Source organism: Erythranthe guttata, chromosome 3 (assembly GCF_056151865.1).
Source record: "Erythranthe guttata isolate IM_541 chromosome 3, IM_541, whole genome shotgun sequence".
NCBI lineage: Eukaryota > Viridiplantae > Streptophyta > Magnoliopsida > Lamiales > Phrymaceae > Erythranthe > Erythranthe guttata.
In genome coordinates this window covers 12,592,899-12,606,934 of record NC_142535.1, presented here as the reverse complement: position 1 = coordinate 12,606,934, position 14,036 = coordinate 12,592,899, and the positions used below count along the sequence as shown (strand labels likewise).

The following is a 14,036-nucleotide window of genomic DNA, read 5'->3' as shown; positions in this document are numbered from 1 at the left end:
AAAAATTTGAATTTTTTTTTGTTGAAAAAAAAAAAGTTTTGGGTCATAATTAAATAATTTGTGAAATTTGGGGTCAAATTGAGGTTAAATAAAGTTAAGGATGAAATTGGAGCATATTGAAATATGATGGGTTATTTTAGTCATTTACAAAAATTGGACCATGTGTGGACTTATTGGTAATTGGTAAATGAGTTTTTTATCTGAATCTATTTATGAATAAGTATCGGCTTATTTGTAAAGACCCCAAATTTTAATTTTCGAGTGAATATTTTAATTACCATGACATAAGCCACAGTTGGTAGAATAATACAATTTTCACAATGAATATATTTTCGTTGTTAACGTGTAAATTACGCTACGTGGATAATATTCAGCCGCCAGAATATTAATTAGTTCATTCAATCACAGAATAAATCATTTTGGTAGGGACTCAATTTTTCAAAATTGGTATATATATATAATATATTCAAACATTGATGTCTAGCAATACAAATACATATATCACTGGATATTATCAAACATATAAGATATGCGTCAATTTGACCGTTGGGTATTATAATATATTCGTAGTACTAACTAACCCCAGTATATCACAAATCTTGAAAATAAAATAAAAATTAAAATTCAATCGTCAACTAATAATTAGCCACACATAGTGAAAATGTTGTTTAACACAAAAAAAGCAAAGCTAATTTCCGATCCACACAACCTTGGTTTGGTGACGGATTAATGGATATGTACATTAGTTATTACACACTTAATTTCATATTTAATGCCACACTAATCCACCATACAACTTGTCGATTATGGATTCATTATTTCAAATCCCATCCCCTAATTAACACGTTTCTTCACAAATTACAAAACAAAAAAAAAAAAAAAAAGAATATCTACATCGACACCGGGTTATAATCGAACACAAATTCACCGATTCAATAGTACTAAAATAAAAAAAATAAAAAAATAAAAAAGGATAAAAAAAAAATCAAAACTCAAGAACAACATCTTGATCAATCTTCACCACCTTCTATATACAAACGTGTTCTGTCGTCGTTGTTGTTGTTGTCGTCGTTGTTGTTGAATAATTTTTTATTTTATTTTATGGTCCATTTATGACACTTTTCGGAGAAGTCGGCTCCTCGCGGTGCACAACGATCTTCTTGTCACTTTGCCGCCTCACGTACTCCTTCTTCCTCTTCGGTTTCCTCTCACTAACCGGAAAAGACGAAAAACCCCCTCCGACAATACTCGGCAACATGTACCACCCGATCGACGTGCAAAGAATCGCGAAAGACCGTCCGTAAACCGCCAGAAACAACAAAATCAAAACCAAAATCACCGGAAAATAGAAAAACGGGTGCCTCATATTTTCCAACTTAAAACTCGCAGCACTGCATGATCGAAGACACCTCTTCTTCTTCGGCGGGGGAATATTCTCTTTCGATTCTTTCGATTCCTCCTTCGTAACCTCAGCTGATGAAATTGTTGCTGCCGACTTTGTAATATTATTATTATTACTATTTACCGGCTGCGGCTGTTGTTTGGGCAAACTTTTGGTGCTGCTAAATTTTTTGTCCTCGTGATTATTTTTCTCCTTGATTTTTACGACGATCGGCTTGACTTGATCGGAGTCGTTGGCGTAGACGAATCGGACGAAGGAGATTTCTTCGGAGCCCTTTTGAGTGTAGATCTTCTGCTTCTTGGTGTCGAGATCGGCTAAGAGCGCGTAGAATTTGTCGAGGCCTCTATCTGCATATGGATTCTTGTTTGTGTTGTCTTTGCATATGATCTTGCAGAAGCTCGTGCTTCTTTTCGATCTCTTCGGCGTGGGGCAAGGGCTGCCGTTGGATTCGTTTTCTTGATGATCTTCGTCTTGATTGCCGAAGCTTCCACTCCCACATATGAACATTTGATTAATATTGGAAAACAAATTTATATTTAAGTAATAATAACTAAATGAATTTTTTTTTGTGTGTGTGTGTGTTTTTGTTGTGTAGATAGATTGAATCTAAGAAAATTAGAGGCACATAGTGTAAGTCTATATATATATAGAGAGAGAGGGAGGAGAGAGAAAGAGGGGAGCACATTTGGGAGACTTGATCAAGAGAGAGAGAGAGATTGGTCAAGAAATGCATAAAGTCTTGGCTTAGTCTATAATTCCATGGAAGCTTCTACTAATTCGTACATAATATATAAATTATAGTAATACTAATAATAAGGGTAAATTTCACTTTCCCCATGAACTTTTGTTTGGTATCACTTCACCCCGTTCTACAATCGATTGCATTGATTTGCCCCCTGCACTTGAAAAATTGTCTATATGTGACACTCGCTATTAATTATTTGACATTTGACCTTAACACCGTTTGACTAGAGCTCTGAAATTACAAAAATGCTACATCTCCCAGTTTAAGTAATTATTAACAAAACAAAAAAAATAAAAATACAATAATAAAAAATTCAAGACAACGAAAAAACATAGTTCACGACGCCAGCCACAATTTTTTTTTTTTTTTTTTATAAAAATTATTTAAACTGAGAGGGATGGCTTTTTTGTAATTTTAACACTTAGGTCAAACGGTGTTAAGGTCAAATGTCCGAAAACTAACAGCTAGGGCCACATTGAGACGATTTTTTAAGTACAAGGGGGCAAATTGATGCAATCGAGAGTACATGGGGGTAAAGTGATACTGAGCCAAAGTACAAGGGGCGAAAAGTGAAATTTACCCTAATAATAATATTATATATTTTGGATTGTGGGGTTTGACTTCTTTGTGATTGAATAGTACTAGCGCCATTTTTGAAGTTTAAAGGGCATTTTGGTAAATTCACTTGGGATTTTTTTTTTATTTGATTTGAAATAGTCTCAAATCTAAAATATAGGAGGAGTAGGATTCAAGTATTCATAAGTATCCTATAAATAGATATATTTAAAAGTAATTAATCTAAGCACGATGTTACTACATGTCGAATCGATACGCCAGCTGCAGAGTGTGATTTTATTGAAAAGAAAAAAAAGGGGAATTCTCAACACGGTTTTTGTGTGGTAGACAAGTTAGCATGTTGAATTCTTTCTTCTTTTTTTTTTTTTTTTTGATTTATAATTTAATATCTTGAAATTTGACTGTAACCACCTTAATTATAAAATGAATTAGTTTTCTAATTATCTAATAATCAAAAGGTTACTCCATGTGCTTCAAATTAATTGTCACTCGTTTTTTTTTTTTTTGTTGAACCGTATTTGTCAATTTAGAATTTTAATGATGCATTAACTATTCTTTCTGAATTATGTCCAAAATTAGTGACAAACGTATTTTAGACGAACTTTATAAGTTTGGTTTCATAAAATTCATGCATATTTTTAGTTTTCTTAGTAATTGTGTACCAACCTAAAAAAAAGTTATTACGGAAAATGGATAGAGTATTTGTTTCCCCTTGTATTTACATTTTTTTTTCTCTTTTATCTATTTCAACTAGTTTCCACTAATTTTGTATCCATTTTTTTAGTACATTCTACTTGTTATTAGTGATGGATCCACACAACTTTTGTAAGGGGCCGATTTTTACAAAAATAATACATCTAATAATCGGTTATTATACTTTTTTTTTTGGGTTGCACCCAAATACTTTTCAGAGTTACTCACTATATATTGCTAAAATAAAATAAGTAGGGGTGGCGTGTGCACATGTGATAAACATGCGAGTTTTAACAAAATTCACTGTTGTCCCGTCAAACAACGATTCTTGATTTTACATAATCAAATTTATGGGTTTTTTAAGGGTTTAGGATAGACAGATCCATGGTGGGTTTATAATATAACTCAACTCGAAACCCGCTATAATATACGCAAAACTATTTAGAAATTAAAATAAATTAAATGACCAAGCATAAAATTTTAAATTGAAACCAACGTGAATAATATCAATGATAAATGTCAAGAGTAAATCAAAATTAATAGGTTATAACCATAAAGTCATTGAAAAATAACTAAATTCAATGCTTTATAAGACAAGATTTAAAATAAAAATAGACAACTATATAGAAAACGAGACGATGTCATCGTTATAGACATACGTTTTGACATGTAAGAGATACTTTAATTTATTCATGTATTATATTATCAATTTATTATACTACACAATTCAAACAAAAGGACTTCGTTTTGTATGGTGGGGTGGAACGGGTTTCGTAGGTACAAAAAATTTTTGAACCCGTCCTAGATCCAAACCTGCGGATATTCTTCTCCATTTCAAGACTCAATCCTATCGATGGACCTATTGGTCTGGTCCCAACAGAACGATTTTTACTGGGTTTGACAGATTCAATGTGTTGATGTTGATCCGACTTACTCACCCCTAAAATAAGTATATATTATAATTTTGAAATAAAAAATATGCATTATAGTAGTACTATTTTAAAATTGTCATAACAAATGGAAAAGAAAATCCAGAATTTCATAAAAGAATAAAAAAGAAAAAAAAAAACTGCAGTGCACTGTGGTGATATTAAAGATATTAATATTAAATAATATATTTCACTAACAGCTTAACATTTTAATTGAGATGATTATACAAACAGCACTTTCTGTATGTGAATATCTTGTAAGGTAATCTTAAAATTGAAAGTTAGTAAAATTTTCAATTCTATACAAACATATTTAGTTTGACATTATTATAGACAAAAACACTTCTTAAATTAATCTAGAAGAAGAATGACTTATAAACTATAGTAGATCTGTCGAAAACAAAATTTTATCCATTGAAATTAAAGATCCCATTTATTGTATTGTATTGGATCAAGTTGTGCCACCTATCAATTAATATTTTGTATTAGGGAGTAAGTACAATAAAGTAGTTGATTTTGATCTTGTTATAATTTTCTAACACGATTTTTCTGGATAAGGTTTTGTCTGTATATTTAGAACGACGTGTACCCCAAACTACTGAATCTTGATCCTCTGCATTAAAACTATTAATCTATTATTTACCTCGTCTAAAACAAGAAAAAAAAAATCAATAAAATAACTTGTGAAATTAGGGAGCTGGTGCCACGTTTAAGTTGCAAAATAAAATGATATGTATCACAAATTTGAAAATAATAACTAGTCAATTGAGATAGGGTGACTGAGTAGATGTGAGATATAATTCACAACCAATTTTCTAACATGCTAAAATATGTGGACAACTCCCTATTAAATCTCAAAATATAAAAAATAAAAAACAAAAATAAAAAGGATGGAATTAAGAAAACACTTGATAATACCTAACAATTAACGTTATATTTATCTCTACTTACTCGTTCGATTTATTTATTTACTAGAATATGTCGTATTTAACTAAGAGGGTGTTTGACTGTTTGGTAATTTTTTTTTTAAAGTATCTTAAAAATTCAACAAATAAAATATTGAAGAGCAAATAAATTTTTTTTCTTCTAAAATACTTCTATCTCACTTTTTTTATTTATTTAAGATCTTATAATTACTAAAAATAGATTATATAATCGTGTTCCAAATACTTTGAAAATTAATTCTAAAAATAAGATGTGACATCTTATCAACTTTTAAAACTGCATATCAAATGTAAGAGTTTATCAATTATTTAAAATAAATTTAGCCAAACAAATCATAAATCCACATTAGGCGTAGGATTTTCTTTATTTTTTTTCCGCATACTCGTACAATAGCTAAAGATCATCGCCCCCCTCGGCCTCTTAGTGTAGCGATAGAGGGTTGGAGCGCTAGTGTGCTTTAGGAGGGGAGGGGAGAACTCTACATGGATAATTGCAGTTTATTGTAATAGTAACATGTGCTATATCGAATTGTTAAAAGAATATTCATTGTTATTTTATTGACTAAAATTTCTTACAGTTCAATTTCCTTTAGCAATTAGAAATTTAGAATCCCTATTTACGGGTTGTGTGCTAAAAAAATTGAAGCATTAGGAAGATTTTTGTCAACAAAATAATATGAGTAGTTTTTTCAGCAATTCAATATAATATACGGTACTAATTGCAATAAACCTGGACAATTGACATTAGCACCACCTGCCCCGTTTTTGTTGTTTTGACCGTTGAACATGATGATAAACCGTATAACACAGTAATATTGAATTTTTTTCTTTTTTTGTTTACTGTATTGACCGATCAACATAGTTCTTTTAATTAAAAAAAAGGAAAAAGAAATGAGGGGGCGACGGGAATTGGGTCCAATTGGGGGCCAATATATAATATTTGATAAAATTGGAGTCTATATGAAATATTGGTTACATTAGATTCTGGTGCATGAAATTGGCGTAAATAAGATTTAAGGGGTATTTTAAACTTTAATGGGTTTGATTTTATTTTTAGTAAAAAAAAGGAAAAGGTTTTGAGTGGAAGAATTCGCAAATAAATAAGCTCCCATGTATTAGTAGTGAGTAAGTCAGATCAATCAACCCGTTGAACCCATCAAATTCGGTAAAAAATCATTCTGCTAGAATTGGAAGGATAGATCCATCAATAGGAGTGGGTCCTGAAATAGAGAAGATCCGCGGGTTTGGGTGTGAGACGAGTTCACATTTTTTTAATACCCATGAAACCCGCCCCGCCATACAAAAACGACGTCGTTTTGTTTTTATTATGTACTATAATAAATTAATCTTATATATAAAAGAAAGAAGCGCTGGACAACCCTAAAAAACCCTAATGGTATTTCTGTAATTAAATATTTTTAATATTTTTTTCCTCTCTACTAATTTCTAACTATAATTTTTAACAATTATTAAAATTGAAAACTAAATCCTGAAGAATCCTATCTAATGGTACTTTTGTAATTATTTATTTTTAATATTTTTTGTCTACTAATTTTTTAACTATGATTTTCAACAATTATCAATCTCCTATTTTTCATCAATATATCTCAAATCTTAAGAGATAAAAATAGAAATTCAATTCGTTAAATCTTAATCTATATAATGTTCTATAAAATATGAAAAAAACTACATCATTAAATTTTACTATGTTAGTATACTATATTTTCTTATTATGTATTAAATTGATTATTTTTTTCACATTTGAAATAATATCCCGTGCATCGCACGGGAAAAAAATGCTAGTAATATATAATACATGAATAAAGTATTTCTTACATGTCAACACTTGTATCTATAATGACGACGGTTTGTTTATATTATGTAGTATGATAAATTAATAATATATAATACATGAATAAAATATTTCTTACACGTCAAAATTAAATCTATAATGACGACATCGTCTCGTTTTTTCTATAATTATCTATTTTATTTTAAATCTTGTCTTATAAAGCTTTGAATTTAGTTACTTATATTAATGGATTTATGGTTAAAAGGTACGTATTAATTTCAATTTACTATTTACGTTGGCTTCAATTTAAGATTTTATGCTTAGTCATTCATTTTAATTTCTAAATAGTTTATTGTAAAACTTATAAATATTTATAAAAACTAATATGTTTAATTATGATGGATTTCAACCCGTGTAGATTGGGTCCTACTATAAACCCGTCATCGACCCGTCTATCCTAAACCCATCGAAAACCCACAAGTTTGGTTCCTTAAAATCAAGAACCGTTGATTGACGGGACGAGGGCGAGTTTTGCTAGAACCTGCGAGTTTATGACGGGCGTAACGGTGGGACCAAAAGTGTTTAAAATTGAACATTAGAAGTGAACTTTGTTCACTATAGAACAACAAAGACCAAAAGTGAAATCGGGCCAAATATAAGGGACCAAAAGTGTAATTCTCCCTACTATACTAGTATACTTATCACAAAATTAATTTTAATTTGGGAAGGAAGTGGTTACAGCTTACTCACAACAAGTGGTCCGTGGTTTACTAAATCCATTATGTAAAAGTCGGCTGGTGAATGCTACATTCTTGAATTTCCCTATGCTATCCACTCCTACTATATTTGCGCAAATATTAAGTGAAAAGTAATTTTCATATTAAAGATCTTTTCGAAAATAAAATAAAATAAGACCATTGTTTTTAGGGCTAAACACAAATTGCACCGCTCTACTATTAACATATACCCATGTAGATACGGCCACGGGTCGGGTTGGATCCGCCGGGTCTGGGTCCGACTTTTAGGGGATCCAAAATCGACCTGTGAGGAGGCGGGTCTGGGTTTGGGTCCAAACCGCTTTTTTAATTTTATTTTTTTTAATTATTTTAAAGAATTACAAGAAAGAAAAAAAATTGAATTTAAACATTAAACAATTTTAGAAAAATTGAAACGATTAAAACCTTGAGAAATTTGGTTAGTACTCTACTAAACCACTCGGGCGACCCAAGTTCAAGTTCCCAAACAATGTATTTTTTGTGATATTTCACATAAAAATTCAGTTGGACGGGTCATCGGGTTGGGTCTCCGGGTCCGGATCCTCGGGTCGACCCGCCGGATAGACATGTTGGGTCTCGGGTCCACAAAAACAAAACCCGAAACTGAGCCATAAAACTCGGGTTCAAGTCCGGGTTCACGGTGGTCGGGGCGGGTCCGGGTCCAACACGGCCCCTGGCCGGGACTATACCCATGTGCTAGTTACATTTTTTTTCCTTACATTTATATGATATGATATTATATATAGGCATTATTTGACTTTGTTACTTGGCCAAATTTTTGTACTTTATTGCATAGCACTCCGGTTGCATCGATAAGCAGTTCTAGAAAGATATAACGTAGTGGTTGGACGTAAAAAATGAAATGCACAAATTTTCAAAATTAGAACTACGGGAAGCATTTTGAATCGAGAATTTTTGGACTGAAAATAAAATTATAAGATTTCAGAAATTTAAAAATATTGTCAAGAATAAAAAAAAAAAAAAAAAAAGTTGGGTGAAATTTTTACCCTGGAACAAGTGCAAAATCTCATAAACTTAAAAGGAAATTACAAATAATTTTATATAAATATTTTTTTCAGAAAATTTAAATTTTTTAGGTTGTATAAAATTAGGGACGAAACATAAAAAAAAAATAATAGTAAATTGAGTTCAAAAGAGAAAGAAAGAGTATTCATTTACATTTTATACAGACCAAGAGGGTATTTTCGTTCCAAAATTGTTCAACATCTAGCGTAATGGTCTGTCAACTTTGAAAATGGACAAATTCTTTAATATGACTTGACGACACGGGCCAATTTATCACATTTTTATAGTACATGGGATGTATGCGAAACTAGTTATAATACATAAGGGGTGCAATTTTTATATGTCAATAATTACTAGTTTGCTCAATTCAAAAATTCTTGATCCATCAACAGTTGTACGTGAAATTTATTTTTCACCTCATTCGGCTTCTCGTTCAATTCTTTTCACTTCGTCGGACTTTTTGGGATGGGTGGTGTTCCAAGAACTTTTTATCTTCTTGCACATGACCGTGTCCTTTTAGTAGCGGTCTCTTCATGGCAATTATTCTGAGTTTACTTTGTTTTTTTTCTTTTGAAAATTGATGTTTTCCTTTTCTTTTATTTTTTTGCCATTATTTTTTGGTGGGAAATTAGCATTACTTGAGTTTCATAATAGTGTTTAATTTCAATAAATTTCGATCCTAGTATGTTAGTAGCCTGTCGCCCTGTAGCTTTATTATTTGAGTGTGATAAGAATTCGCATACATTTATATATGTTAATCATCCATCGTTTTGCAAATATATATATATATATATATATATATATATATATATATATATATATATATATATATATATATATATATATATATATTAATTGAGGTCATCTTTGGTAGTATGATAGAATTATTTATTTATTGTCGGTCTGTAGTATAATCGACCATTTTGTTTGATAGTGAATCAAGTCAAAATATAACATCTCAATATATCAATTAAATATTCATATGATCTTGGTATCACATTTATAATACATGCTACTTATATTGGATGTATAAGTATCAATATGAAATCCGTGACATCTGCTTTGATACAATTTTGTAGAATCTCATGAGCTACCAACCAGTTGTCCTAAAATCAATCGATGTTAGGAAAAATATGAGCCCTAGCCAAAAAGTGCATTCAACACACATATACCTACGATGTTCGATTGCGATCCATCCATTATTAGTCTCTATCAAATGGACAATTGTTGCCAAACTTAGGCTAATAGTATCAAATGAAAAAATAACATTGGTTTGTAATATATTAAAAGCCTTGATTGATTTGAGTGATTCGCCATAATTAATTAAATAAATATACATTGTTTGCTATTTGATACACCCAATAACTTCTCTGAGTTGATCCGAAAAATTATGTAATTCTCATGGTTTATTTTACCTTTTAAGATTTTTTTTTTAAAACTTCCATGGTTTAATTGGATATTTACCTTGACAACCAAATCAGATTTAAGCTTAATTAGGTCTAGAGTCTATCACACTAAGTTGAGTAGTACACATTCAATACAATCATATTTTGTTTAAGGGTGCAAATTTAGACTGGATGACCTGTTTTAATAGAAATATCGAATGCCATAGGATGATTGACACGTGGATAGTTTAAATAAAAATATAATTAGGATTCTAATAATTGGAAAAAAAAAAAGAAAAAAAAAAGAAAAACGAAAACCCCAGCATAACCCGTAACCCCTCTAACCCTAATTATAATCAGCGTGATTTATTAAGAGTTAAGACTTAAGAGTGCCACATGTGAAAAGATTAGTGGAATCCGATTTATATTAAATATTGGCTGATCCGCTCAGAATTTAATCTCTTTGTTTACTCACATCATCCTAGCTATTCCCTCCTTCCTATTTATTTGTTACTTTGACTAATTTCTTTTATTTTCAAATTATATGTCATTTTACAATTCCAATGAATCATTAATTATATTTTTTTTAATTATGACATTTGTCACTTTAATTAATTGAAAACAATTCGTTGAAAGTAAATTAATGATGAGTATTTTAGCAATTTTGTATATCTTTTCGTTTCAACATATACATATTTATTAATTTTTTGATATGTGCACAACTAATAAAAGTGACAAATAATATATAGGAAGATGGGAGTATTAAACAAAACCTAAAGTGTATGTACCTATATCAGATAAGTTTAGATTAGATGAGGTTTAATTAATTCTCGTATGACTAATTAATTTTTAGTTAGTATGATGCTCGGTATGTAAGATTAGATCTTGTACTAAATCTATTAAATTCTGGTATTATATGCAATTTGTCTATAAAACCTTTTGTTTAATAAAATTAACATGTAGTTTGAAGGATAAAATAATATTTTACTTATTTAGTCACCCCTATTAAATTAATCTTAAGGGGGAGGAGTGCTACTAATCTAATGAAATAATAACATTTAATAGCGGGACTTCAATTTTAGTAGCAAATGTGAAAAAATATAAATCTTGCCAACCGACCGTGTTAGTAGCCCCTACTATTTAGATAGTAGAACGCTATAACAAAACCGGGCCCCTAATATATTATATTCTCTATTTAAGTCTCTAGTTGTTACTTTAAATATTCAACTTCATAAGTTCTTCTCGAACCATTTAATTATATTAATTTGTGTGTATAAAATTCTTGTAATTTTGTGGGGGGTTGTATGTAACTTAAATTTGATCCATGAACTTGAGAATAAAACAATATCATAGGGGTATATCTGGTAATTGTGAATCCATGTGTACCTAGAAAAGTCAAGCCTCATGTGAACTAGAAAATAGTTTCTGATGTTCTGATTTTTCCAAGTCAAATATATGAATCACATGTGAATATATATATTTAAGTGGAATTATTTTATCATAGAAATAAATATGAATTAATAAATATATACTTATAACTCCTCAATCAATTGTATCTATCTAGAAGGTTCACTCTGGTTTGCTTTTTTTTCGTACAACTGCTGAGTTGTTATCTATGTCGTGCAATCAAATAATCTTTTTATTAATTCCTTGGAGACTTATTGTTCTAGAAGGAAAAATTATGTCGAGGACAAGACAATTTCTTCCTTGTGGAAAGAAACTTTTGGAAAAAGAAAAAAGAAAATGAAATTAACATCTTGAATTGTGAACGTATTAATTAGATATTTAGATCTATTTTATTGGGTAAATTAGGAAAATCCCTCTGAACTTAAGCTAAATAACGGAAAACACCCCACATATCCGTATTAATCAAAATTCTCCTCTGATTAACTGTTGATCAAGTTTTTCAACAGTAAATGTGTACAATCTATTAAATGTGTACAGTCTATTATATCTTGTTTTAAATAGGTGAGAAATAAAAGAAAATATCTGAAATTGTGTAAAGTCTATTCCTGGAACAAAAAAAAAAAATCCGTGAAAAGTCACACTGTAAAAGGGGTTGGTGTAAGACGGAAACAACCCTCAGAGGAGTTTTGATAATTACGAATAGGTGGAGGTGTTTTTCGTTATTTAGTCTAAGTTCAGGGATTTTCGTAATTACCCTTTTTTATTTAACTATATTAATTTATTGAATATTACACTATCATCTATATTTTTATTACATGAGATAAATAAATGTTATTAAATGATTAACTGATATAGTTCATTAAACCATTAAATAATCAGTTCAGTAAATATATCTACATTGTTATATTACATGATTTATTTATTGAAAATTTAAATAAATTGAAAGTTGAAGGGTTGAAGGGAAAGGATAGCTAAAATGTAGATGATTATTCAAATCTGAAGGGGCAAAGCTCAAATTAATTAGCTAACATGTAAAATTTAGTAGGGCTGGGCATTTGGGATCGGGATTCGGTATCTCGTCTCGTCCCGATCGGAATTTTACTATTTGAGACTAAAACTTCGGGAATTCAGGATTACGGGATTCGGGATTGGGATTATGAACAAATACGGGATCGGGATTCGGGAGTTGGTTCAATCCCGATCGGGATATTTTAATCCCGAATTTAAAAAAGAAAAAGAAAAAGAAACTAATAAACACACACACACACACACACACACACACATATATATATATATATATATATATATATATATATATATATATATATATATATATATATATATATATATATATATATATATATATGTTGGTTTAGTGTATAAATAATAGTAATGGAAAAAAATGCAATATTTCTTACTTTTTAGGCAAAAATATGGGATTTTCCGATCCCAATCCCGAATTCCCGAAATATTTAGGAATACCGATATACCGGGATTTAATAATATGGGACGGGATTGGGATTTAAAATTTCTATCCCGAATCCCGAAATCCGAATCCCGTCCCGAGCTCACCCCTAAAATTTAGCTCCCTTAGCTGGAGCTGTTGTTCTACAACTCAATAGCTATAGCTATAATTCTGATACATAGCTTAAATTTTGGACTAAATTTGATGAGAGAAGTAAGAAAAAGAAAGAAAAAAAAAAATAATAATAATAATAAGACCAAAATATTCAAAACTCATAAGAAATCTAAACTAGAAAAAAAAGGGGCATTCCGAGAATCGAACTCGGGACCTCTCGCACCCAAAGCGAGAATCATACCACTAGACCAAATGCCCGTGTTCTTTCGAAATGTTGCGTATTTTTTAATGGACTGTAATATCTGAAAATCTTGTATAAAGGATATATTGAAATGCAATTGACTTTGGTAATGCAATTGAGTCTCAATACGGCACGTTATGTAATAAAAATAAATATGCAGTATTTTCCATTTCAATTTAGTGATGCACTCCCTTACAATTTGTTGTCAGAATATTCATTTGTTTATATAAACAATTATTTACGAAAGTTTAAGACACCGCTGTAAAGAAAATTTATCGACAAACAAGTCTTTTAATTCATCTGGAAAAGAAAAGTGCTATTGACGAGACAAATATACCTCAAGTCAATTTGTTCGAAAAAGATTTTCATTCAGAATAAATTGAAGTTTACGGGGGTGTATTTTAGGTTGGGATCATCGTGGAACTGAGTAGGGAAGATACCTATAAGAAAAGAAAGAATCGAACTTATGCCGGAGCCCGGTGATAGCACTCTGATTACAAAGTCAAAGGATAAGTGTTTATCTATTAATTGAGCGAGTAGG

At 30.4% G+C, this 14,036-nt stretch overlaps 1 protein-coding gene and 1 non-coding gene across 2 annotated transcripts; both read right to left on the bottom strand.

Moving 5' to 3' along the window:
* Positions 1-653: 653 nt before the first annotated feature.
* LOC105971311 (uncharacterized) lies at positions 654-2,073 on the bottom strand. The gene has a single exon (XM_012996159.2). The coding sequence runs from the start codon at positions 1,907-1,909 to the stop codon at positions 1,100-1,102; it is 810 nt and encodes a 269-aa protein (XP_012851613.2). The 5' UTR covers positions 1,910-2,073; the 3' UTR covers positions 654-1,099.
* Positions 2,074-13,440: 11,367 nt separating this feature from the next.
* TRNAP-UGG (transfer RNA proline (anticodon UGG)) lies at positions 13,441-13,512 on the bottom strand. The gene has a single exon. It is a non-coding gene; the product is annotated as a tRNA-Pro (tRNA).
* Between the last annotated feature and the right edge of the window lie 524 nt (positions 13,513-14,036).